General features: G+C 46.6%; 1 protein-coding gene across 9 annotated transcripts in view; it reads right to left on the reverse strand.

Moving 5' to 3' along the window:
* The window catches only part of ST3GAL3 (ST3 beta-galactoside alpha-2,3-sialyltransferase 3), a 212,914-nt gene that overhangs the window by 7,325 nt on the left and 178,229 nt on the right, over positions 1-27,360 (reverse strand). For 8 of the 9 annotated variants that reach the window (XM_054165700.1, XM_054165706.1, XM_054165704.1 and 5 more), the window contains 2 exons: positions 17,894-18,040; positions 6,475-6,621 (listed from right to left, as the gene is read on the reverse strand). In XM_054165700.1, coding sequence (XP_054021675.1) covers positions 6,475-6,621; positions 17,894-18,040 — 294 coding nt within the window. The remainder of the gene's footprint in view (positions 1-6,474; positions 6,622-17,893; positions 18,041-27,360) is intronic. The other variant, XM_054165705.1, reaches the window with a different exon arrangement.

Below are 27,360 nucleotides of genomic sequence, written 5' to 3' on the forward strand. Positions count from 1 at the left end.
TTTTAACACCACTGTGAAGCAGTGGTTTATGAAGCTGCATCTACAGCCTTTGTCTGCCAGTTGTCCCCTTCCTGCAAACATGAATTAATGATGGGTTTTGCACTTGTCAAAAAATATTTCACATCTACAATGACTCCATAAGCTTTTCAGTGCATTTCCTATGGATAGCCCATTCTCCTAGGCTAGGCCTAAATTCAGAGAGGCCTGTCTGCACATATGTCCTGGTTCCACTGAGCACACTTGCAGCACTGCTGAGTGACACCTCACAGTATAATTACAGCCCTGCTTATCAAGCCCTCTCCTTTTGGAAGCAAAATCTGAGTTACAACATCTTTTCTGTTGCCTTTCCATTTAATTTAACCATAAAGGCACTTGACCAAAGGCCATTTCCTAAAATGTCCCCCTGTAAGGTCTTCATGCCTGCTAAAAACAGCTCTGGAAGACCATCAGCTCTTCTTGTTCCCTCATACAATAAGACAAGGCTGTGCTAGCTGTTGCATCTGGGAACACCTAGACTCAGACTGGCTCCTACTGTACGTCTATGACTGTGCAGTTAGTGGTGGCACCTACCACCCCTGTTGAGCTCTGTGTGTTCAATGCTGGGGTCAGCAGCTGGGCTCTAGCATGCCCTGTCTTCTTCTGTCTTTCCCTACAGAGTCCTTGTCCAAATCCTAATTCCATTTTTGTTCCATTTTTGCCTTACCTTCCCTTGCCATTGTTAGTGCACGGTGGTAGCCCAGGAGGTTTGCCATACTCCTATGCTACCAAACAAGGCAATACCTGTGCTCTGGCTGTGGTTGCTATTCCATCAATCTTTTCCACATTTCTGTTCTATGGACACACAGTCCTTATGCACAGGAACAGCATGTGAGACCTTCATTCAGCCAAAACGCTGTCACACAGGTGGCTTTTAAACAAAGAGAAAAACCGTGTAAACCTCATCAGTCATCACTGCTGGCCCCAAGAAAATGCACTGCCCTTTCAGAGGTCCCCCTGCCCCAGCCCCTAACCTTCCCCTCCAAAGCTGACCTCCATTTCAGCCTGCACCATTCCTTGTATTCCAATCGCAATTCATCAGCCGGGCTCGAATAGCTGTGTTTTCAGTCTATAAATCACCAGGCTAGACATCTGCCCAGCTTTCAAAGGAGTTTTGTTCTTCTTGTTGGCTACCACAAACTTTAAGGTACTTGGAGAGCCGAAGCAACCCAATCACCCCCCTCCCAAGCAACTTGTGTTGATTTAAAATGCAAAGTATGGCTTCACAGAGAGCGCCTGGATGATGATAAAGCACTATTGTTTGTGCCCTTATGGATCGAGACTCCAAACTTGATGTTTGTGGATTATTCTGAGAGGTATCTGCTTGATGGGGAGAGACAGAGACAAAGCTGTGTGTCGCTGCGTGCTGCAGGCCACCTCCCCTGGCCCTTGTGACAACCCTTGCACACGCTGAATAAGAAGTGTTACAAGACGGTGTTCTCCAGCATCCCACAGGGAAGCGGAGCCAATGATCAGAAAGAAGCCATCAAAGGCAGTCACACCACCTCCCCCTCGGGTCAGGCAGTGAGTCACCGAAGTGCCAGGCACAGCTGTATCAAAGGAGCTGACACCTCCAACAACATCGGCGCTGGCGCTTGATCTGCTTCTGCAGCGAAAAGAAGCCCAGGCAGCAGCTCCGCCGTGCAACACAAACGCTGCAGATGGGCTCAGGGTAGATAAGGGCAGCCTTTCACCATGCACTCTAAGTGCATGAGGCAGTCTGCAGCCAGCTGCTGAGAAGACAGCTTGGGGTGTTCCCTGCGCAGTGTTCAAGGCAACTTCTTGTTCGCATTCTCGCTCCTATGTGAAATGACTGAAGCTCACCTGTGGATCACCAGGCTGAGGAAGGCTGTGGGGCAGAGCATATGGAGCAGGGATGCCGGGAGCCAGTCTTGTGCTTCGTTCCCATGGTTTAGCACAGCCTCCTGGTCTCTCAGTTTCATCAACTCCAACATTTTTACTATTCTAAACACTGTCACTTTCCCATCTGAAATAACTTCTGCCTGAGAGACTAGCCTGTCTTGCCATTAGCAGTGAAGGTCTGCTATAATCCTTATTGGCAGGTCCATTTTTTTCCTGAAAAAGCCTTCATGCTCTTTTAAATTTATTCTTGTTTTCCTCACATCCATTCCACATTTCCTTTGCTATGTTCTCAGTGGATCTGACACTTCTACATTAATAGAAGACAGTGGCCTGTGATAAAAATGCAGGAGTGCTTGTGGAAGAAGCATTACAGGACCTGAGCAAGAAATGGAACTACAATAAACTATATCCACAGTCAGTTCTGATGGACTCATTGCCATGAAAACACAAACAAGTGAGCAGACACCTTGGCAAAGACTCAGTCATTTTCTACACAGCATTCATGGAAGCAGCCAAGGGTCACAAGTTGTTGAAAGGTTACTTGGCATGGGGAATATAGAAGGGAGATGACACACTTGGACGTTCTGCATTTTGCAAGTTAAAAGAAAGAGACAGAATCAAAGTTGGAAAATCACCTGGGAGAGTTTACACAACAGCACTGGGTCTGCTGGGCAGTGGTGTCCCAGTAACAGACCAGAAATAGCAGGCTGTCTTCATACCACCCAGGAAACCTCTGCTGAAGCCATGATGGGGAGAAGATGAGAGAAGGTGCTGGGCAGAGGAGCTGGGATGGAGGGACAGTTTTGCACTGCAAGCATTGATCTTTCCCCTCACAGCCTGAAACTGAAAGCACCACATCAGCTTCCAGCTTTCTGAAGCACACAGAAGAACGGAAAAGCTGTGGGCTTCTCCACCAAGCCTGCCTCAATGTACCCTATCTGGAGTACACTGAACTACCCAGGACAGGGGGTAAGGAAGCCATCCAGGACTAAACTGGAGAAATTGACTCTCATGAGCATTTACAGTCACAGAAGAACCCCTAAGTGTTTGGGCCCTACTACTGACCAGAGTCCCAAGACCATACAGTTCCCTTTGGTAACACTGATGAAGCTCCAGAGCATATGCCTCCTTGCAGAGCCTTTTCCTCAGGAGCAGGAAATGCCTGCCTGTCCCTCAGGAGTCAGAGATGCTGGAAGATGCAGGGGAGGCAGCTGCCTTCAGTGGTAGCAATAGCTGCACAATCTTGGACCTCGAGGGCTACCCTTGTGGGGAAAGCAAAGATTAAGCAAAAGTATACACTTGAGGCTGCGTGTTTCTCCTCTCGGAAATTCAGCTGCCTGTCCCACAGAGCAACAGGAAAAATCACATTCATTTCCACAGAGATTTTATCACCTCAGTCTTGGCATGGGAGAGGCATCTCCGCCCAGCTGTGAGCAAGCGGACGCATTTTGCTGGCTTTTTTTATATAATCAGAACAAATTCCTCAGAGATGACTCACAGGGTTTCAAGGGTGTCCAGAGAGATGTCAAGCAGGCCTCAAGTGTAACTCAGTGACACACCTTGCTGTGAAGCCTCACGCTTGCCAGCAGGCCCGTTCCCTCTGTGGACGCCAGGTAAGGGGTTTGATGGCTGTTCTTGATGGACGTTCCTAGGGAGGCTCCCACGAGCCACGCACGCATGTTGCACCTCCAGACTCAGGACGCTGCTGGTGTTTACATTTCCTTTGTAAAGACAGTGATGGTTTCAGGGTGGAGCTGGAGTGCTTCCCTGCAGCTGCTCTCCAGGCTTAAACACTGAAGATTTTGGGTCATTCAGGCTAGAGGAGCCCAGCAGACAGGGAAAAGATTTGCTTTAGTGGCTTCTTTAGAGGTTGAAATGTAGAAGACTAGGAAGACCTAGGCTCAGACACAATACCAGAGGTCCAAAGAAACACTGAGGAAAATACTGTGGATGCTCTTGGGTCTTCGAGTGTCACAACAGATGGAACAGACTAATTCTAGTGGAGCTTGGCTCTGGGTCAGTCTTATTTCACAAATGCTAAGGGCAAGGTTTGGCAGAAGGTACCAATGCAGGCCAGCCTCCCAGTTAGCAAACCACATGCAGGTTTCTCTTCAAGCAGGATGTGCTTCCAATCTAGAATGGGGAAAATCTCCATTTGTCTGTTCATTGGGGGTAACTGCAGAAGACACAAACCACCTATTATGCCCTTCACCTTTCAACTTCACCCTCAGGTGACTAACAATTACCAGCTACCATTAATATTAAATGGGAGAGAAAGAAATGCAATCCTCTTGCTGCTCTTCACATTCCACAATATCACAAACAATTTGTCATATTGGGAGGGGCAGAGGCAGGAGAAGCATTAATTATTGATACTTGGGAACAGATGGCTTTTCATGTACCAGGGCAGTGAAATGTAAGAGGAGCCCGTGGGCAAGGATGTGAGGATTAGATGGGTAGACACATATCAGATAACCAGCCTTCAAATGGAACAGGAACCTTCCTCCTAGAACCAGCTCTGCTGGCCTGCAGAGCTCTCAGCAACAGCCCTGGCTGCAGAAACAAATCCACTGACATCTGAATTAGTGAGGCTTCACCAGAGCCTTTCAACGCTCCCTCACCTCTGTACAGAACATCCTGGACATGATGACTGATATGTTCCAGACAGCAGTAGCCTGACACACTGGGCACCAATTGGTCTCTAGGAGACCCTACTGCTTGCGTTTCACGTGTTCATCCTCATCTACTGTCTTGTGCCATGCAAGGTTTATTCCTGAGACCACATACGGTGTCCAAGAGTGACCCCCGCCTTGTCTTCCACTGGCTTCTGCATCCCACTGAGGGTGCTGTCCTCTAGAATCAAAGATCCAAGTGATCTGGACTAGCAACTTCAACCAGACTCTGTCATCCAAGCCATTTTGCTGACTTTTCCCATTGATCCATGAAAGGCTCAAGAGCAGAAGACACCTCAGAGACAAAAGCTTTTCCTGAAACTGTCATGAACAGCCTCTGTACCCTCTGCTGGAGCCAGGCATCTGCATCCATTTTCACAAGCTGTGTCTGTTCTGGAAGACTAAGGAACCAGCTGTGCTGACTCAGACGTGGCCAGGGGCCTGTCTCAGGCAGTGGGTATAAGTAGATGCCCTTGGAGGACTCAGAACTGTGCAAGACAACACTACTACAAAATTATATTCCTCAGTTGTCTTCTGCTCAGGGATTTCACAAGCCAGACACCACCTCTGTACATAATGACTCAATTCACTTTTCCTCTCTGGACATAATCCTTAAATCCTGTACACGTGCACTCACTTTCCCATTCAGGGCTCATTAAATCCACAGTTATTCCATGGAACAAGGCAGACTTTCTTGCCACCTCCACAGGCCCAGAAGGTACCTCAGAATCACAATGTCCAGTCCTTTGGAAGACTGGGCACCTCCTCACAGCCTTTTTTATCAAACTCTGTCCTCTTGGCCTGTGCTGAGAGGTTGTTCCAAAGCCTCATTACTCTGATAATTAGACATGCTCTTCTCATTACACAAGCTGAGTAATCACTGATTACTAACTCCTCTCAGTCTGCCTAGGGTCATGCAGCCTGCAGCCTGTGAGAGTCCTAGGACACATACCATCTTCTGATTTGGAAAGACACAACTTCCCAGCTTCCCTCCTGCTCTGGATCAATGGCAAAGTGCGTGAGGTGAACGAATGCCAAGTGCCAGGAGACAGCTACTGTCCACAAACAATACTTTTCGCAGTGTGGAGTAGGATGGAGAAAGTTTTCCTTCCTAGGAGCTAGCAAAGAGCTGGAGGCAATCTTAGAAAGACTTGGGCCACATCTGTGCTGGGAAAGATTGAGCCCTACCAAAAAAAAGTAGCAAACCTTCCCACTATAGAAGCTTTGACCAGTGTCTGCATTTGGTCTAGTTTGGTACAGGAAATGGACAGACCCGAAAGAACATCTTTATACTACTGCATTATACCAACCTGAGAGCTTTTGTTCCTCCCAAAATGCTGTTCATCTCACTGTGATGGTACCAGAAAGCGTTTCTAATGTGGAACTGGCTGTAAGAGCAGTCTCCACTGAGCTGTGTTGTGTTTACACTAGCTAACTGCTGCTGAACAGTCAGCCTAGAGCTAACATGCACGGGCTAATCTCACCTCCCCCACATTTCACAGGGGCTGAGGAGGGGATCATCCAGCAAAAGAAGCCTATGGATCAGAACGAATTACAATGGAAAAAAAATGCAGGAGGCGGCTACATCTTTTCAATCTCAACGTGGAATTGCTCCCTCTCACCCTACCCGAGTCAACGTTTATGTGAATCCTTTCCCTGCCCCTGGAAGAAGGACTCACATTATGTACACATTCCAGCAGAATTTTCCCATCAGAAATAACCATTTTTAACACACATTGCACTTGGGAGAATGTCTAGAATTTTACAGGCAAATGCATGGGTGGAGCTGTGTTTTGACCCATACAGGGAAGATGTAAGTTGACATCACCATTCCAGTCAGGCACTTGGAGTCAGGGCAGTCGTCAGGCTTGGGATGAAGATGTGCTTGGCAGGAGCTCCCTACCTCTTTGATGGCAGACATCTTGATGTTCTCATAGTAGTGCAGCGGTGCATTGGGTGAACTCATGTCATAGCCGAACCCTGCCACTGCCACCTCATCGCAGTTGTGGAGCGCCATGGTTATTGCTACGCTTCCCAAGGTGGGGATGTTCTGAGAGGAGAGAAAGCAGGAAGGGAAACATTAGCAGGTTGCCATTTCTATAACCAAAGATTTGCTCTTATTGTCTCTGCAATAAAGGGGCACTGCTGCTAAGAATCAGAAAATGGGGAATGGGGTATTTGGCTCTATCTGCCCAATGCCAGCTCGTGTTGTCAATAGCCTCCCAACTTGAAAAGAAAATTGTTGGTTAACCAACTTCCTGCAAAGCATCTAGCACAAAAGCAGCAGCTCATGTTTGAGGCTTCAAGACATGTGTTTCCAGGACAGTTGCAGAGCAGAGGTTAATGCAAACGGTCAGAGTGCCTCAAGTTTGCTATCCTGAAAATGGGGCAACAGACAAGATGGGAGTATGAATAGAATAGAATAGAATAGAACAGAACAGAACAGAATAGGCATGGCATGGCATGGCATGGCTTGGCATGGCATGGCATGGCATGGAATGGAATGGAATAAACTAGGTTGGAAAAGACCTTTGACATCATCAAGTTCAACCTATCACCCAACACTATCTAATCAACTAAACCATGGCACTAAGTGCCTCACCCAGTCTCTTCTTAAACACCTCCAGTGATGGTGACTCCACCACCTCCCTGGGCAGCCCATTCCAATGGCCAATCACTCCTTCTGTGAAGAACCTCTTCTTAACATCCAGTCTAAACCTCCCCTGGTGCAGCCTGAGACTGTGTCCTCTTGTTCTGGTGCTGGCTGCCTGGGAGAAGAGACCAACCCCTACCTGGCTAATTACAGTGGACATATTAGTTTTCTGATATTAAAACAGACTAGATGCTGGATTGTAATTCTTGGCACATTATTGGCTTCCAAGCTAGCCTAAGGAGGAATACTTATCCCAAAAGGGCAACCATGCAGGAGCAGAAGTGAGAAACAACACAAACTATTTTATTGATGGCTAGAGCAGTTTAAAACAGCTCTGGGCAATGGAAGGCAGATCAGTTAGGCACAGTTGGCAGTGTGTGCTGAGACCCCTTCCTGTGCTAAGTGGCACTCCCACAGGCAAAGAGCATTCTGGCCTCAGTCCTTCCCATTTCATCTGGCTTGTGCCAAGGCCCTGTGAGAGCACTGGTTTATGTCTGCAGCTCCTCTTGGGTGTCCAGAGGAACATGAGTGTGGTGATAGACAGAGTGCTTTCAGCTCACAGAATCTTCTAGCTCCCCTTTAGCCAGATGAATCCAGAGGTAGCTTTACCCCAGGGGCTAGGGAGAGGCTGAGAAATACACCCACGTATCTTATCTTCATTTGCAGAGCATCCAGCACCATCCTATCAAAAGTATCACAAATTCAGAGGACATGCTCAGACAGTCACCAAGGGTGACAGCCTCTTAGCTGTGACGTAGAAACCAACTGCACTCTGGTATTTTGCATTTAAAATGGCTTACCCTGTACCAGTGAGCAATGCTATTGCCTTTCACTTGATGTCTGTACCAGACTGGGAACATGCTGTTTTGAGCTTCTGACTCTTGTTCAAAGGAACCGATTTTTGGCAGCACGCTATCTTGCTCACCTCTGCTTGCCTGACCAGTCCCAAGACCAACAGTTTCCAAGCAAAGAATGCCACCCATACCCCTAGCTGAGATGTGCAGAGCTGGGAGCACAACCCATGTGTTATGGAGAATGCCAGGGCATTGCACTGGAATTACACTAGTCTGAAGACAAATGTGCAAACACTGATTGCTAAATCAGTGAGACATTAAACTGAAATGTTTGCAGTGGCACTGTAGCAGTACACATCTGAAACCAAAATGGCCTTACTGCATCCTTCTGTGCCAGCTCTAGGTGACAGGAAGACCCGCAGAGTCATTTTGTTCTCACCGCTTAATTTCAACTGGTACTCACCACAAACAGTTATGGGTTGTTTGGCTACTTTAATTCATTGTTAATTCACTGTGAGCCATAAAATATCAAGGAGGTGTTAAAAAAAAAAAAGGGTAAAAGTTTTTTTAGGCAAGGATAAGAAAAAAAATCACCCCAATTTCAAAGTATGCAAGAACATCCTGTCTTCCCAGGCACAGCAGTTCAGATTCAGATATTCTCAGCTTTATGTTTTACATAGGAGATGACATTTGGATGTCACTGGTATTGCATCAGCTGGGAAGTAGTCTTGCCACAAAACCCTTTCCCTCAGCCGAGCTGTAGTTACAGTGTCCAAAACATAGTGAATAAATGGTTATGTCCTTGGGAATAAGATGGTGTTAACACCACCCACACTTGCACCAGGCCCATTCCCACGGTACAGCTCAAGGGAGACACAGGGTCTTTGCCTGGAGGGAATTTCACTGGCCAAGTTAACATTTAAGAGCTAACTTTCTAATGTGAGTCTTACAAACCACAAAGAATTAATCATACTACCCAACCTTACGGGAGGTCTGCCAAGACACCACAGCTTGCTTTCATGCGTACTCTTATTCCTGTTTGGAGAGTAACAGATTACAGAAATCAAAAGTGAACTTTCCTTTGGTCACCAAATATCTGCCTGACTTGTTTTTTTTTTTCTATGTATAATACTTTGAATGGCCTTTATGAAAAAAATAGGAGGTAATTTTCTCCTCTGCTTCCCTTCTTCGGTAGCTCTTGACATGTCAGTACCTCAGTGCTGCCTGCTCCTCTCAAAAATAATTGAAATGCCAAGGACTACCAAAGACTTCCTGACCTCTCAGGTTGTAGTAGATGTATCTGGTTTGACCCCCCCCCAAGTATCAGAAAATCATATGGTGTCCTCACCAAAATAGTTTTGTGTTGCCCTGAATCACATTCAGAAACTGATGATCTGATGGCAGGTTTTAATTAAACTGTGCCTCATTGATGTTAGCACCGTTCACTGCTGTGGTAGCTACAGCCTAGCATGTGAGCCCACAGCCATTCACACCTTCACTGCTGAGATGCAGCCTGACATCCCACTGCTGCACTCACAACCCTGTGGGCTAGAGAGGACCACCTAGGAAACAGTATTAAAATTATTATCCCTGCTATTCACTGAGGGCAGTCACTATTAAGGCAGCACGGAGGTGCTCGCAGAGCTTACCCTTGGTAAATGGTGTGGGTAACAGAACAAAAGGAAGATGAGTAGAATAGAATAGAATAGAACAGAACAGAACAGAATAGAATAGACCAGGTTGGAAAAGACCTTTGAGATCATCGAGTCCAACCTATCACCCAACACTACCTAATCAACCTAATCATGGCACCAAGCACCCCATCCAGTCTCTTCCTAAACACCTCCAGGGATGGTGACTCCACCACCTCCCTGGGCAGCCCATTCCAATGGCCAATCGCTCCTTCTGTGAAGAACTTCTTGCTAACATCCAGCCTAAACCTCCCGTGGTGCAGCTTGAGACTGTGTCCTCTTGTTCTGGTGCTGGCCACCCAGGAGAAGAGACCAACCCCCACCTGGCTACAACCTCCCTTCAGATAGTTGTAGACAGCAATAAGGTCTCCTCTGAGCCTCCTCTTCTCCACACTGTGCGTGCACCCAGAGGCATCTGGATCAAATACACAGAACTGGGCATTTGCTCCAAACTGTGTATGTTAAAGAAGCAACCACTGAAAAGACTGAGCAGTAACAGAAGAATTAGAGAGACTTAAAAGAAAAAAAAAAAAGGAGCCAGCTTGAACAGAAGTATGAAATGAGTACAGCTGCTGACTAACTAAATGTCATGCCTAAGTCAGTACAGGGCTTTGGTCCTGCTTTTGTTTGAACTACAGAAATCGAGCCCTTTTCTCCCGTGACAGCCTGCTGCTGAGCTCCAGCTACACTTTCTCTCTGCTGAAAATTAAGCATTGTGGCACTGGAAAGAGAAGGCCTTGTAGTATCTAGGGATGGGTCCTGAGGAGTGCTGCTGCAGAGAAGCCCACTCAGAGCGTTCTCCAGGGGAAAGGGCTCTCCTCTCAGCAGACCAGTGGCAAATGGGAGGGCATACGTATCAGAGAGAGAAAACTACTATAGCTATTCTCTGGCTGTATCTACACAGCTCTCCTGATTGTTCACAGGTATAGAAATTAATTTGCTGCTAAGCTCTAATCTGGACCTAATGAACCTTTGGGGCAAACTGGGGGACAGGTCACTCCAAAAGAAGTTAGGCATCACGGACATGGTTGTGCCAAAGCTGGCTCGCTATGCCCTGCACAATGCGTCAGTGCTATCTCACCACACACACCCTTGTGCCGTGCCCCAAAGACATACCAAAGCAACCACCACACCTCCTGCATTGAGTTATGAAAATAAAGCTCTCTCAAACACAACTGAGTGGGCTTCTTGTTAGTCTAGGCCTTTGCTAAGGAGAAAAAAAAACCCAACAAACAAAATCCCAACATCTTTCCTCAGGAATAACAACCTGGGCCGGGAATAGCTCAAAGCCTCTCTCTCTGGTTATGGCCCTCTTTGTGCCTGGGTGTTCCTGTACCAGCAAGCAATATTGCTTTCAACCAAATGGCTGATGAACAGCAGCCTGTGGCCAGTACCTAGCTGAGACTCCTGAGACACTGCCCAGTTGCACGAAGTGTGGGCTAGGCACTCACGGGGCTAAGGATGGAGGACGCCTGGGGTTGCCCAGCAGGACTGCTGTTCCAGATGTGGCCATCATGAGTTTCTGACCTGAACTGGTGCCCATCAGCTGGAGAGAATTGAGAATGGCAAGACCCTAGGAAGCACTGGCAGCCCTCTCCCCTGCCAGGTCCCCGCCAAAAGCATTGAACTTGGTCTTGCAAGCTCTCTACCTGCTGCTGTGTCTCACGCATGTCTTTTCCAGTTGAGGCCCACAGGGAGTCCCAGGTTCAGCATCCCCTCTCCAGCTCTGGTAAACAACTGTAAGGTCAACCTCCCTGGATAACTTGATCAGCTTGAACTGACAGCCCACATCTCCAAGCCTGAACTGGTTATCTAAGCCCAAACATCTGGTCCCCTTTTGCCTGGACCCATTTGAGAGAATGCAGCAGACTGACAGAGGAGCCAGAGATGACATCAAAAGGCCATCTGACAAACAGAAACAGCAAACCAAGAAGTGGTGAGTGACACATCACCTCAGCAGTGCTGGGCAAAGGCTGCCTCTGCATCCAGAGCGTGGCTCCTTCCAGGAGACCCCTGGCACATGTTCCCCCATAGGTGAGTAAATGCATGGTGGATCCTGGGTGAGAAAAGCATTAAGGACAAGAGAGGCAAAGACTCCTTGTCTTGTGCATGATCAGGGATCACTGCAAGCTCTGCATGGTGCAAACATAGCCAGTCTGTAGCACCAGGTCATGGGGCCAGAAATGCTTTTAGAAGTACAAACAGACATAGGACAGATTTTTCCTAACCCCTCCTCCACTATTTTCTGTTGCAAGGGGAAAGACAAAAGGCTTTCTCTCAAGACATTGCTGTTTCATCTTCCACTGATCCCACTGAAGAGGCTTTAAAGACTAACTTCTACTCACAGAAGAAAAGAAGCCAGTCAGCAGAAATGAACATCAGCCCTCCTTTGGACTTAATGGAGGCTGAGCATCACTTTGCAGGCTTGCACTGGAGGTCTGGCACTGGCAACTGAACCAGGGGACTGCAACTGCTCTTGGCGTGGTGCATGTGAAAAGCTCTCGTTGCTTTTCATTCCATGCCCGGGTCATTCCTGTGTCACTGCCTGCTGGACTGGAAGGAAATGACTGCTGTAAATCTGGGTTTGGGAATATTTGACTGCCTTAATATATTAAATGAATTCCAGTTATTTATGGGATTTTACTTAGTTTGGGGTAAGACCTATTGGATTGTTCAGACTACTCCAATTGTTACCCTTTTCACTAAAAGTCTTAAGAGTTGCAGGAGACTAAATTGCCTAAAACCAGCAATACAACTAGATATTCAGATTGGTTTGACTAGTATAATAATTTATTTGAGGGAAAACTTGAAAAATGGCTTGCCTTTGTTTTATCAGTTACAGACCTGATCACCTAATGGCAGTGAAGTCAAAACAGAAGAAATACAGAACAAAACTATAGTAGCCACCACTCAGAACAGTCACTGTGTTTCCTTTTTCTTTATGTTTGCACAGGAGCAACCCCAAACCTACACTTTGTTTCTCTTAGTGGGCAAGTTTGGAGATGTGCTACGAAAGGCAATTTAGCATCACCCATTGTGAGCAGACAAGTGCCTGGCATTCTGCAGAGTGGTCCCTGTCACAGGAGCTTGCAATCTTTGAGTAAGGTCCACCTGTAAGGTGCTCCCTTGGTTACCTCCATCCATGTACTGAATCAGCTGCAATATTTGGCTTCAAAAGACAAAGCAGAGCATCTCCAACAAAATTCCTTCACCTCCCCTAGTTATCCCTTGTAAGTGGGAGAGAGCCTCCAGAACTGGTGGTCTGCAGCAGCGCAAAAGGGAAGGGCCAGGGGCCTGGTGCTGGAGACATGACAAGCTGCCCAGCAGGTTTCCATTCTGCCATTTAGCTGCTGAGCTCCTATATGACTTAACCCAAATCAAATCTCTTTGATGACATCTAACTTGATGCACAAGTTCTGATTCACTGTTTGCCATCAAGCAGATTCCTGTGCAATGCAGGGAGTATTTCTTAAGGACCTAAGGATTTAATGGAGGGCAAGTGAGGGCATGACTTTACTACAAGCTAGCTGCTCTGTGAACCATGTACACACTTCATGCTAAGTGGAAGTTCATGGCCTACTCTTTCATTGAAAAGTAAACTCCCTTCAGTTACTTTGCATCTATTGTGTTGAGAAACATGCAGTTGGGCATGTATCAAGAAGTATCTGGTCTGCATTTACCTGCCAATCTATAATGGCTTGTCTTGAGTGTCCATTCCCCAGCAGTTCATGGACTGGCCACACTGCACTGCTAATGGATTTGAGTTCAACCCATGAAGCAGACATGCTGCCTTGCAAACTCAAAGCTTACAACACCCCTATGTCTTTACATTTAACCACCTGCAGCTGCAGTGGCCCTTTACCTGTCCTTCTACCTGCCTTATATGACGTTAGGAGTGCAAAAAAAGAGAGGAAGCAGGCAACTGAAGGATGGAGTAACAGACGGCCCTACTCACACATCCCCCACCTCTATTCTGTTCCATGACGACCCAACAGGTCACACAGTGACAGGCCAGCAAGAACAGCTCAGGGGACAAAGCTTGTTGGCACCAGGGCAGCACAATCCTAATGAGAGGAAGCATCATGATAATCAGCCAGGGGAGCTAAAAAGCTGCCTAAGGTGCAAAAGGTCTCCACTGGCATCCCCAGAAAGGCTGCCACAATGACATAACAGCAAAGAGAAGCCCTGGAGCAGGATGTGCTAACGGTCCAGCATCAGAGGTTAATCCCTGAGCGATGGAGGGCTGTCAGCACCCTGCAGAGGTGTTAATCCACGGCCTGCTGCCTGATAACACCTCCTGCACGTGGCTCCTCCTTCATCACATCGTTGCTGAGGCTGGATGAAGTTCAGAGGAGGATACTTTATCTCTTTAGTAAGGAATCCACAGATTCATCCATTTCCAACATACAAACAAACCAAAGGTTTTCCGTTTTGGAGAGCAGAGCTTCATCTCGTAAGAATTTACATCATAAGCAGTTTCATGGATGCACAGCACCAGCAGAGTGAAGAGACAAACATCAGTTTGCACTGAGTCCTCAGAGTCCTGACAATTTGTGCCACCTGAAATGTTCTCCTGGCCATCTCACACCATGCTCAGGGCTCCCAGAGGAGTCAGAAAGCTTCTCCTGAAATGGCTATGAGCGCTACTGGGTAGATGAGACTATTCACTACACAGCAAAAAGAATCAAGCAATAGCAATCCCCAATGTTGCACAAGCAACAGGCAATGATGCCTCTAAACTGCTTATCCCCCAGTAAAGCTGTCTGCAGCATTAGGTAGGGAACTGAATGCCCAAATTACAGTGATGACTGGTTTCAAGCCCAAAAGACCTGTACAGACAGAACTTCCACCTAAACATCAATCACATCCATACACTTTTGTCTAGTGGCCTGTGTCAACTCCTTAAGAAGATTCTTTAACTGAGAAGAGGATCTTTACTAGCTTTGATGCTAAACCATCTTCAGGCATTAATATTTAACTGTCCCCAGACATTGCTAGGTTCCTAAAATAAAGTGGTTTTCTCATCACACAAAAAGAGAAGTCCACATGTCGTAGGGAAAGGCTCTTCCTCTTTTTAAGGCTTCAGTAAATGGACTGAGGACACTCCTGAAAAGTTTGACTGGACACTATTCATTGTGGTGAGCATTTTTGCTCCTTACTCAGACTTTTGGCTGCTAATGCCACAAGTACAACCAAAATGCACATCTGAGTTGTACTCCCCTACCATCCTCCAGAACCATATGGCCCAAATTATATTATCAAAGCAGAGGATGTTACTACAGTCACCCGTTATTGAATCCTGGGAAAAACACTTTGAGATCAGCCCCAAACTATTTTGCTAGCTCTCCTCAACCTTGCTGGAAAAGCCCCCAAATTACAAAGTTAATTGGCAGCACATTGTTACCATATGTGGTGTGCAAGAGAAGCACTGAAGTTTATTTAGGCATCAGAACCAAAGAAGAGTGGAATATTACTGCTCTTTATCAGGATTTCATGTTGGCCTTGATTACTAAGGCACCCCCAGCCTTGATCCTTTTGTGTGTAGCCTGCCCAGCATATCACAGCACACTGCAGCAAGGGGGCACCAACTTGCCCTCATCCCAGCTTCCCCCAAGAAACTCAGGAAATAGACTATTCACTGTATTTCTGCTTACTAGACCTCAGCATTTTCCTTTTCCATGTTCATATACTTATTTCTGGAATAAAGTTTTCCACAGTGTCTTGCATCTCTAAAGCATGACCCTGAACCCAACTAGCCATGTTCTGTGGCTGCTGGGTCACACTGTCTCTCATGGAATAATTCTCTTTGCTCTAGCTCCTCACAGAATCACAGAATTGTCAGGGCTGGAAGGGACCTCAAGTGTCATCTAGTTCAACCCCTGTGCCACTTCACACCAGATCAGCTTCCTCAGAGCCACATCCAGCCTGGCCTTAAAAACCTCCAGGAATGTGGCTTCTACTACCTCCCTGGTCTACGTGTTCCAGTGTCTCACCACCCTCATGGTGAAGAACTTCTTCCTAACATCCAGTCTGTACCCACTCATTTCTATTTTTGCTCCATTACCCCTAGTCCTATCACTGTGTGACCTCCTAAAAAGTCCCTCACCAGCTTTCTTGCTGGATCTCTCTCAAATCTTTAGTGAGAATTGGAATCTTGGTCTAGAGGCTCTGATTTTCACCCTTCCCCCTTAAAATCTCAGTCTGTAGCAAATTCTTATGACTGGGATCCTACTCAGACTCTTCTTTCCTCTTCACACTGGCAGCAGCAGCTTCTGTTGAATCATCTGCACTGATGCAGCAGCATTCAGTAAGTGTGAAGGCCCAGCAGCTCCATGACAGCAGTCCATAGTTGATGGCTAGAAATATTCTCTCCCTATTTTTAAAACCTGACAGAATCACTCTATTAAAGAGTCCTTGCACAAAGAGCACAGGGTGTATTAATGCCCCAGCCCCACAGGTGCACCTGCAGACCTCCTGCTGCCCCATCTGAAGGAATGAACTACAATTTACACAATCTAGCTGGGGTCATGGGCAAAGACTGCTTTCCTTAAAGCTCCATAAACTATTTTTAAACGCTCAAATGAACTTTCATGAAGTGAAACATCAGGTTTCAATTAAGATGCCTTCATTTCCCAACCTGATGTGTGTTAAACAACCTATCAAAACCTCATAAACATCAGTTCGCAGCATTTTCATTTCCGGAGTCTCTCTCCTCCTCTCAGCTTAAGTAATATCTTGTGTTTTAAAATAATGTGTTTAAAAATAAAATCAAATCTAGACAAAATCAAGGCAAAAATCTTGGTCATTTCTGTCCTTCATTGGGGCAGCAGTCTTGGTTTTTTTTGGGAGACAGATCAAGACCACATTCTTCCAAGGGTAAGTTCAGAAGACTGCGGAAGGCAAAGTTACTTTTTAGCTGACACCCTCAGTGCAAAGGGTAAAAAACATCCAGAGGTTCCAGAACCTTGAGGCAGCTTCTGTACATACACATGCAGCAATGCATTTCACAAAAGCCCCATTCTGCACTGCTCAATTTGCCTACCCCTCTTTCACACTGCATTTTAAGAAGTTAATTTGTTACCTCCAGCTAGCCACCCATCTGACCTGTACAAACCAAACCTCTCTAGTATTTCTGAAGACTCCTTCATAATATAATTAAGAGCATGGAAAACAGGGCACTCTTCTGTTTAGTCCAAATTCCTGCTGCCACATAGCAAGTGTCCTGTACAACAGAGGGACAGAGTAAGAAGATCTTGTCCTGCAAAAGAGCTTCTCTCTGGGTTTGTCAGCCAGGCTAACGTGCCCAAAAATGTCACGTGTGGTCTCTATCAACAACTATAACGCATGTGAACATGAGTAAGTTCCTCACCCAAGTAATACTTTCTCTAATGGCTGATATATTAGGTAAAGCAAATATAAATAGGTTCTCACAGGGTGTTGCAGTGTGAGACAATCCAGAAAATCCAAGTCACCACCTACTTCACACTAATACTCCAAAAATCTCTGCTGGGGGTGACAGAATGACCATGGAGGTATTCTACGGCCCAAAGCTGTGCTTTACATTGCTTTCTTTTGTAATCTTTGACATCTAGAAATTGTCACTTTAAGATCAGAGTTTGTTACCCAATTCCTCATAAACAAACCTTTAAGCTCTTTTCCTGTAAACCTGGGATCCAGGATGAGATGTGCAGTGTCAGTGATCTTAGGCTGCAGTCTCCATGAGGGCAGTAAACTGTAAACCAACAGCATGACCTTCAGGGAGATCTGCACCATTATCACAGAGTCACAGTATCACTAAGGTTGGAAGAGACCTCAAAGATCATCATTGCTAGATGCACTGAGGGTACAGAGAGCAGAGCTATTTCTTTCTTTTGGGAAGCAGTCCCTTCCACCCACACAAAAAAGTGCCCTTCTGGCAGGCTGTGGATGACAGGAAACTGTCACTGATGCTGGAAGCTGCAGAACTGCCTCCACAGAAGGGTCTCTGTAACAGCTATTGCCTTGGATCAGAAAGGAAGGATTTTGCCTTGGTGTTAAGGAGGCTGAGCACAGAGCCATAGTCCCTTCCTTTCCATGTCCAGTAGTAGAGGCCCAAAGGAAAAGTAAGAAGAGCATAAGCAGCCTACTCTGCTGCTTGGTCTCTAGTCCTTCCCCTGGGTTTCACTTGTTCCACTTTATACCTACCCCTCTGCCCATCAGGCCATTGTTGAAAGGCAGCCCAATGAAGCTGAAAGCTGCCTCCTGGATGAAGTAGGGATTCAGGATACGTATCTCATGAGGTTCTCTTGGGACGCGGGTTGCCACTGACTTCCAAAAGCCATCAGAGGCACTCTGGTAACAAAAAAGGGGGGGAAAAAAGAAGAGAAAGATAAAACAACAAAACACAATTATTTACAAGAGATAGCAGGTTGCTATTATTCTTTAAAATAAAAGTTAAAATGCATTAGTGCTGGTAGCTCCTGCTCTCCCTGCTCACTGCCACAGGGTACTAGTATAAGGCTGTAGTGGAAGGGGGCATCTAGGAGGGGTGACAGCAGCACATGCAGATGCACTTAAGCTAGCCTGGATGATAAGTGTGAGGAAGATACAGATATGGAGGCTTCAACATGAATAACCCCCTCCCTGGTGCCATCTTTTCACTCTTATTGGCACTTCAGTTTGTTTGGTTAATGGCTTTTCATCTAGTTTGGTTAATGGCTTAAGCTTTCCAGCACATGCTGTGATCACTCCCACCTGCCTCCAAGGGGATGTACCTTAGATAGAAAATGCCTTTAAGAATATTCAAAAAGCAAAACATGACCACACAGCTCTGCATCTAGCAGAGCTACATGTTTCCCACTTTATCCTAGAACTTATCCTCTTCTGTTAGGTTGTATGTGAATTTGGCTGTAATCTTATAAAGGTGCCATCTTGTCTTGTGGAGTCATACACGCTCATGGGACAAAGGAGAAAACAACTGAGGGTGCCCTTTATGCTTACCTAATGGATTGTTTCTTAATGAAAGTCTTCACCCTGAAGATATGGGAGATCACTGGCCTTGAATACTGCTGCTGTTAGAAAGCCCTGCCTACAGCAGGGCTCGTGCCCCTCTGCCTCTTATATCACTGCTGGTCCAGATGCTAGCAGGTATACCGTGTTCTGCCCTCAGAGTAACCAGAGGTTCTGTGTTCACAGGACTTACAGAACAATCATGTTCTAGTGCCTCCCTTCTGTTTGGGTTAAAAATTCAGTGCAGGGCACAGGGAGGATCACAGGAATTTTAATCTGCTAACCAGCAGCTTTGGCAGGGTAATCTGATTGAGTATCTCCTTCTCACAGCATGGAGCCATCTTTCTTGTAATCTCCACGAGAAGCAGCAGAGACAGACATTGCACTACATAAAACACACCTGCTTTGGAAGCCTTCACTTACACCAGTTTTGGGTTGCTTGCAGCTTAACAGTGACTTTTGCAGCTGCTTTCAAGGCATTGCTGAAAATGTTGATGACCCCCTGCAAAACCCTCAGGAGCCTCCCCAGCCCAGTAGTGATTAGCCCTGTAATTATCGAGGGTAATTCTGCTTCAGCCTATGCCTGCTGCATTTCAACATGCTGTTTGTACTGCACATGGCTCCTCTGAACTGTCACACCACATGGTGCTTAAGACCTTACACAGGCTTCTTTATGGATCAGTCCCATGGTTATCTTTAGATGCTGAATTTCAGATCCTGAAGAATGAAAGCCTGGTAGATGGCTCTTGCCTTAGGAAAGGCTTTAACACAGGAAACTCCATGAGCATGCATGCTGTTATCCAAACCAGCAGCCTAAGACAGCCAAATGCCATTGCTATCCTGTTGCAGTCCTACAGGCCCAAACATAATACAGTTTTGCTGCCCAGGGTAAGGATCTCTTGAGTTTAAATTTGCATTCTGACAATGGCAAGTGCTTTCAGGACCCTAAATGATCTGGGTCTTAATGATCAATAGTTGGATAAAATGATCAGGGTCAGGGTCAAGACCAAGTGCAGGGTCCTGCATCTGGGTCGAGGCAATCCCAGGCTGGGGAGTGACTGGCTGGAAAGCAGCCCTGAGGAGAGAGACTTGGGGGTGCTGGTGGACGAGAAGCTCAGCATGAGCTCTCAATGTGCACTTGCAGCCCAGAAAGCCAATCAGATCCTGGGCTGCATCAAGAGAAGTGAGGCCAGCAGGTCAAGGGAGGTGATTCTCCCCCTCTACTCAGCTCTGGGGAGACCCCACCTGGAGTACTGCATCCAGTTCTGGAGCCCCTATTACAAGAGGGATATGGAGGTGCTGGAGGGTGTCTAGAGAAGGGCCACGAGGAGGAGCAGAGGGCTGGAGCTCCTCTCCTGTGAGGACAGACTGAAGGAGTTGGGGCTGTTCAGTCTGGAGAAGAGAAGGCTCCGAGGTGACCTAATTGTGGCCTTCCAGTATCTGAAGGGGGCTACAAGAAGGCTGGGGAGGGACTGCTCAGGATCTCAGGTAGTGATAGGACTAGGGGGAATGGAATGAAGCTGGAGGTGGGAAGATTCAGGCTGGATGTGAGGAGGAAGTTCTTCACCATGAGAGTGGTGAAGCCCTGGAATAGGTTGTCCAGGGAGGTGGTTGAGGCCCCATCCCTGGAGGTGTTGAAGCCCAGGCTGGATGAGGCTCTGGCCAGCCTGATCTAGTGTGGGGTGTTCCTGCCCATGGCAGGGGGGTTGGAACTAGATGATCCTTGTGGTCCCTTCCAACCCTGACTGATACTATGATACTATGATCTTAAAAGTTCTTTTCCAATGATTCTAAATGCAAAAAAACCACAAAAATACCCCTAATTAACACTCCTGTTCTTTTATCACACTTGAATTTTGAAACAATGCCTGTAGAAACAATGCCTGGTGTCAAGGCAGTCCAACACTTTCCATGAGAGTATGACATTTTCACCATTTAAAAAATGAAATAAACTTCATAGATGTTAATAAAGTCCAATGACCATTTGAACACAGGATTTGAGAGGTTTTGTATCACAGAATCACCAAGGTTGGAAGAGACCTCAAAGATCATCAAGTCCAACCTGTCACCCAAGAGCTCATGACTAGACCATGGCACCAAGTGCCACGTCCAATCCCTTCTTGAACACCTCCAGGGACGGTGACTCCACCACTTCCCTGGGCAGCACATTCCAATAGCTAACGACTCTCTCAGTGAAGAACTTTCTCCTCACCTCCAGCCTAAACTTCCCCTGGTGCAGCTTGAGATTGTGTCTTCTTGTTCTGGTGCTGGTTGCTTGAGAGAAGAGACCAACTCCCTCATGGCTACAACCACCACAGCAATGAGGTCTCCCCTGTGCCTCCTCTTCTCCAGGCTAAACAATCCCAGCTCCCTCAGCCTCTCCTCGTAAGGGCTTGTGCTCGAGGCCAGCTGAGTTTTGCCTCCTTGTGAAAATGTCACTAAAAACCTGTATAAATATTAAACCTTTGGAACTTCCTAAAGGCCCAGGCAAAGCAGAGGCCTTCCATTTCCAGGGAAGGAGGGGAAAAAAAAATAATAAATCAGAGATTCCACTTGCATTAAGCACGCTTCAGGCCTCACAGAAATGAAGATGATAAACAAAAATCTTGAGCAGCTACTCACTCAGTGAAACCATCTTATCACGGGTTTAAGCAGGCACACCCTGGAAAAAGAGTGTGTGATCCTGGAACTAAAATACATTTATAAGTTCAATTACAATTTCACGTGCAACTCTAAATATAGCCTTGCCTACATTCTGCAGACAACTCAAACCAAGGGCCTGCAAGTGGACAAAACCTGCCCTTTGTGCTGACTCATACTCCAGAGGAGACTCTGCTTAAGTTCTGGAATCTGAGTAGGTTTTACACAGCTGCTACATGACACTCAGAACGTTAAAGAGAAGAGGATAAAGAAGCAAGATGACAAACGCTTGAGACGTTCGTTCTTTGTTGCTTGAGCTGTTCAGAAAGAGGTAACTACACATATCACAGGTGTCCCCCTTCCCATTGTAGAGAGAACCACACATATCACAGTGGTTGTGAGAACTACTGGGACCATGTGAGGGCTCCTTCCATGTGGTTTTCAATGCCAGTGCAAAATAAGCATGGACCCTACCCCTAGGTGGCAATACCACCTGTCCACTTTAGTCCCTTCTGTGTAGCTGCTCCTCCAGACATTCATTCAGGCTACTTCCCTATGCATTTTCCTCAGCTATCACACTGCTCTGAAATTGGTCTGCATTCTCCCTTCTGTCTCATTTATCTTTGCTGTCTGTTTTCCCCTGTACCTTTTCTGGGCAGCTCCCCTGAGATTATTATTGAGAGACACCTGGGGAAATCTTTCATTTGGGTATGCTTTCCCTCTGTAGTTTCTAAAACAATCATAGGGAGAAACACAGAGTCTCAGCAGACCAGCTCTCATACTTCTACCTACACAGCAGGAAAAGTCTCATATAGGGCTAGAGAACAAAAAACTTTGCCTGGCTTATAATTACTGAAAATCTCAGCCTTGTGGTTTGGCTCTACAAACCCTATAGTTTTGAGCTACATCTCCAGCCTTGTGGTTTTGTTCTGCAGCTTGTCACTGGCAAGCTGCAAAACACAGCACCACCACAACTGCAAGCACCAGGAGGCTGCTCTCCTGATGCAAACCCCTCAGGAGCCCAGCTCCTTCCAAGGCTCTGAGCTACTGCTGATGCTTGGCCACTGCTATGCCTAGTGTGGGTGTCTGGTTTGATTGAACACAGATGTTCAGGAAAGCTCCCAAAACAATTACTTCCTGTTGGGAATACTCTCCCTTTTTAGGCTGGTAGGTGACAGACAGCTACCTGAGGAGCAGCAGGCACAAGGAAGGAAGGCACGATTTTCTTGACAGATTTGGGAGCTCAAACTCAGTTTGACATTGGGGGCAGTCCCTGCTCTGCACCACAGTGACAAAGTATGCGGTGCCTAAGGGCGGGCCTCTGAGGATGCAGTATCTCCCTTCTTGACTATCACAGAATGTTTTGGGCTGAAAGGGATCTTCAAATGTCACCTAGTCCCACCCTCCTTTGCAGGCTCAGGTTGCTGAGAGCCCCATCTAACCTATCCTGGAATGTTTCCAGGGATTGAGCATCTATCACCTCTCTGGGCAACCTGTGCTAATACCTCACCACCACCACTGTAAAAAACATCTTCCTCATATCTAGTCTAATTCTCCCCTCCTTAAGTTTAAAACCATCACCCCTTGTCTTGCCACAAGAGACCATGCTAAAAAGACTGTTCCCATCTTTCTTACAGGACCCCTTTTAAGTGCTGAAAGGCTGCAGTAAGGTCTCACTGGAGCCTTCTTGGGCTAAACAACCCTGAGTCCCTCAGCCTTTCTTCATAGGAGAGGTGTTCCAGCCTTCTGCTTATTTTTGTGGCTCTTCTCTGGACTTGCTCCAACAGGTCCCTGCCTTTCCTGTGCTGAGGGCTCTAGAATTGGGCAAACCAAATCCATCTCTATCCAATTTATAGAAAAGAATGTTGTAGAGGACTGTGTCAAAGGTCTTACAGAAGTCCAGATAGCTGCCATCCATCCAGAACTCTTTTGTCAGCTGATGCAGTCACTCCACCATAGATCATAGCATAATGGTAGTAAGTTGGAAAATGAGTCAAAAAACTGGATAGACAACATTCAACAGTACCTGCCACCACTAAAGGCTTTAAAGGAGACTATTTAAAAAGTAGAAAGAATTTAGCTGGGCCAGGGCTTTCAAGCCAATCTCTTGTATAGCTGTCATCCAGGGAGAGAGGGAAAAATACCCCCTGTAGAGACACCACTCCAGGAATACATGGGTATAGACCTGGGCCACAAAAATAACCAAAGGTCTCCTATGAAGGCAGGCTACAAGGAAGGGTTGGACTACATGACCTTTAAAGGTCTCTTCCAGCCCCAAACATTCTATGATAGAGATGACAGGTTATGAGGAAGGGATAAAAAAATGGCAGGGTTCACCTAATTGCTACAGGGACGAGACAATTCAGCTATAATTCCTCATTCTGTCCATTTGCAGAATACTGAAAGGTAATAGGGACAGCCAGTTGTATTTTCATCTCCATTTAGTTTTGTGACTCCTGGTCTCACATTTACCAAAGAGAATCACAAGATATGCTAAAAGAAAATGTGGAAACTTGGAGCCTTAGCCGAAAAGCACAAGCCAATAGGAGATACAAAGAGCTAGAAGCAGGCTGAGTCTCCCAGAAGATTTATAATAGATAGAATACATAGATAGAATAAACCAGGTTGGAAGAGACCTTCAAGATCACCGCGTCCAACCCATCAACCAATCCAACACCACCCAAACAACTAACCCACAGCACCAAGCACCCCATCAAGTCTTCTCCTGAAAACCTCCAGTGATGGCAACTCCACCACCTCCCCAGGCAGCCCATTCCAAGTTCTGTATAGAACTTTTTCCTAACATCTAGCCTGAACCTCCCCTGGCGCAGCCTGAGACTGTGTCCTCTTGTTCTGGTACTGGCTGCCTGGGAGAAGAGACCAACATCTGTCTGTCTACAACCTCCCTTCAGGTAGTTGTAGAGAGTAATAAGGTCACCCCTGAGTCTCCTCTTCTCCAGGCTAAGTAACCCCAGCTCCCTCAGCCTCTCCTCGTAGGGCTTATGTTCCAAACCCCTCACCAACTTTGTTGCTCTTCTCTGGACTCGTTCCAGCAAGTCAACCTCCTTCCTAAACTGAGGGGCCCAGAACTGGACACAGTACTCGAGGTGCGGCCTAATCAGTGCAGTGTACAGGGGCAGAATGACCTCCCTGCTCCTGCTGGCCACACTGTTCCTGATGCAGGCCAGGATGCCACTGGCTCTCTTAGCTGCCTGGGCACACTGCAGGCTCATGTTCAGTCTACCGTCAACCAGCATCCCCAGGTCCCTCTCAGCCTGACTGCTCTCCAGCCACTCTGACCCCAGCTTGTAGCTCTGCATGGGGTTGTTGTGGCCAATATAGGAAGCAAAATGTGAGGCAATACTATTGTGACCTCATGACATGGATGCTCCCTCTTCTGTACCTCCATGAGACTGCTGAATTTGAGAGTACAAAGCAGCACTGCCCTGGAAGGCATCTATGTCTGATGGAAAGGGGACAGGGAGATTGCCAAGGTAAGCACAACACAGAGTTGAACCAAGTCTAGGTATGCAAACTCTGCTGAAAAGCACAGGAAAGATAAAAAGACTGGAGAGAGAACCTGTGGTAAATGAAGATTACTGCTCTTTCAGACTCTGGTAACACCAAAAATGGACAAGGAAAAGGGCACGAGGAAAAGAAAAAGCCAGGAGATGACATACCAGTCACAAGACTTCACTGTGACTGGGATCACATAGTTCACTGGAATCTCTGCCCCCACCTAGGCTGGAATGTGGTTTATTCTATAGCTGTCATCCACAAGCACTCACTGTCACACAAACACAGGGTACAGCAGGACTGCTGCAATCCATCTGCAGAGGCTTTTGGAAGTTTTCTGCTCAGGCACAACCAGATTAGATGTGGAAGATGTGTTTCAGCTAGAAAATAACCACCTTATCAGACAATGCTGCCTTTCTCATTGGTCAAGTAGACATGGAGGCCTAGCAACTGCTCTTCTACGAGTGGTAACATAAATGAAGTTGCATCATTTGCACCGATTATCAAAGCAAAAAGGAGTTTTTAGCAACAAGAGAAGAGGTGCTAAGAGCCTGCAGTTTGGGTTGATGTTCAACTGCCAGCCCCCCCTTCAAATATATTTACCCAGCCTTCTCAAAGGGAGGGAGAACCCCTCACCACCCTCTGTACACAGTTCCGACGGCCAGCACTTGTTGAGTTTCTCTATCTTCACATTCTAAAGCTTAGAAATGCCCTAGAGTCTAGAGCATTTTGTTCCACTCTTACTAGCCCCACTGAAAAGCTCTTATTTTGCCTTAAGCAGGAACATTGTAAGATTGAGCTAAAGCCTCTTCCTCATCTTCTCTTTGTCCCACTGGGAGAAGAGCTGCAGCTCTTGTTCAGTCCAAAAATACGATACTTCTATGTTCCTATATTTTCTGCTTCTGCTCTCCAAACACCCTCCCACTGACCAAGTCAAAAATCAAATGGTTGTAATTTCCCAGGCCATTCCCTTGTCAGTATTCCCAATCTCTCAACAGTCTTACAGCACCCAAGAGAAATCATGACAGGTTGTAAACGCCCCAAATTTAGCTTGTACTAATGTTTCTCAGTGTGAAACCCAGACACATTTTCTACCCAGTGTTTCAGTGGCAAGGAGCAGCAAAGCATGATGGAGACCAAAGCACCTCCTTAGCACATGGTACTACTAAAGTTTTGGGTTTTTTAAAGCAAACATCCTCGTTAGCACAGATGAGCTGACATTCCACCATCCTGGCTTGCAGTGGTTTGAGGCAGATCCTCCCTTGCCTCCCACCGGGGCAGGAAAAAAACGAGACTCAAACAAACGGATTGCAGAAGTGACGGAAAGTTCAAATGGAAAAGCAGTGAAGTGGTTTACAGAAGCTACAAGCACAGTGACAAAAGAGATCCCAAAGCATACAGAGTCCCTCACAGCATACCCCAAAGCCTCCCAGCACTCCCCTTCTCCCTACCTAAGGGTACACCCAAACCCCCCAGGGCTCTTTCTTCCTCCCCTCCACTGTTAGGCTAATCTCAGCTGGCCAGATCTGAGATTGCCCTTCCCTTTTCTCCTCTTGGCATTAGGCCTAGCCAGGCCTAAGAGGCCTTGAGGTAAGTCCCCTTCCATTACCAGATAGGGAGCATCTCCCATGGGAGCAGCAAGGGAAGAAAGAGGAAGTGTGAGACCTTGCAAGATGGATTTATAGGTAGCAGGACGTTATGGGGATGAAATACGCTATTCCTGTGGCCACCCACAGGGCTGGACACCCAGGGCACCAGAGGTGTATCTTGTCTGGTAGCAGCAGAAGGCACCCAGCCTGAACTACCACATGGCTAGAGATTAGTTTCTTTAGGCTTGATAACCAGGCTGAAAACCACAAGAGAAACTTAATTCCAAGTAGGGGTTGCAGCCTTCAAACTTTCTGCTAGACATGTAAGCTTTGTGGCATCCTGGCTACACGTAAAGCTGGAAGCTGCCCCGTTCACAAACAGCATCTCAGAAAGCAGCAACCTCCATGGTGACAAAAGCCAGGCGGGATTTGAGAGTGGCACTGGTGCATCACCCACCAGGTCACTTTGCTGAAATTGATGTGCTCTTTCCCATGGTTCTCAGGAGGAAGTTTCTGCCCTGTTCACTTGCAAGCACATATTACAAATAAGGAGAAAAACACAAACAGGCCTACTGAATTTCTAACTTCTTTTGACTTATATAACTTAAAGTGCTATAGCTAACCTGTAGACAGACATGGGCCTCCTGTGCTGCTGGTCTAACACCAGCTGTTGTCTTCTGATTAACAGGCCTAGGCCAAGATCAGCTCCAAAGAGTCAGGACAGCAAATTCATTTTTATGCTATATTCTAAATGCAGCGAAATTCCTCTTTTTTTTGTTGTTGTAGCTTTAAATGTATTTCTATGGCTTTATCCATGTAACTGAGAACAAAATACAGCTCACAGTTGGAAGATAACAAAACACTGCTGAAAAAGAGATTGTCCTGTGAAAAAAATGAAACTTGGAACGTGTCAGATGA

Source organism: Dryobates pubescens, chromosome 11, assembly GCF_014839835.1.
Source record: "Dryobates pubescens isolate bDryPub1 chromosome 11, bDryPub1.pri, whole genome shotgun sequence".
Classification (NCBI taxonomy): domain Eukaryota; kingdom Metazoa; phylum Chordata; class Aves; order Piciformes; family Picidae; genus Dryobates; species Dryobates pubescens.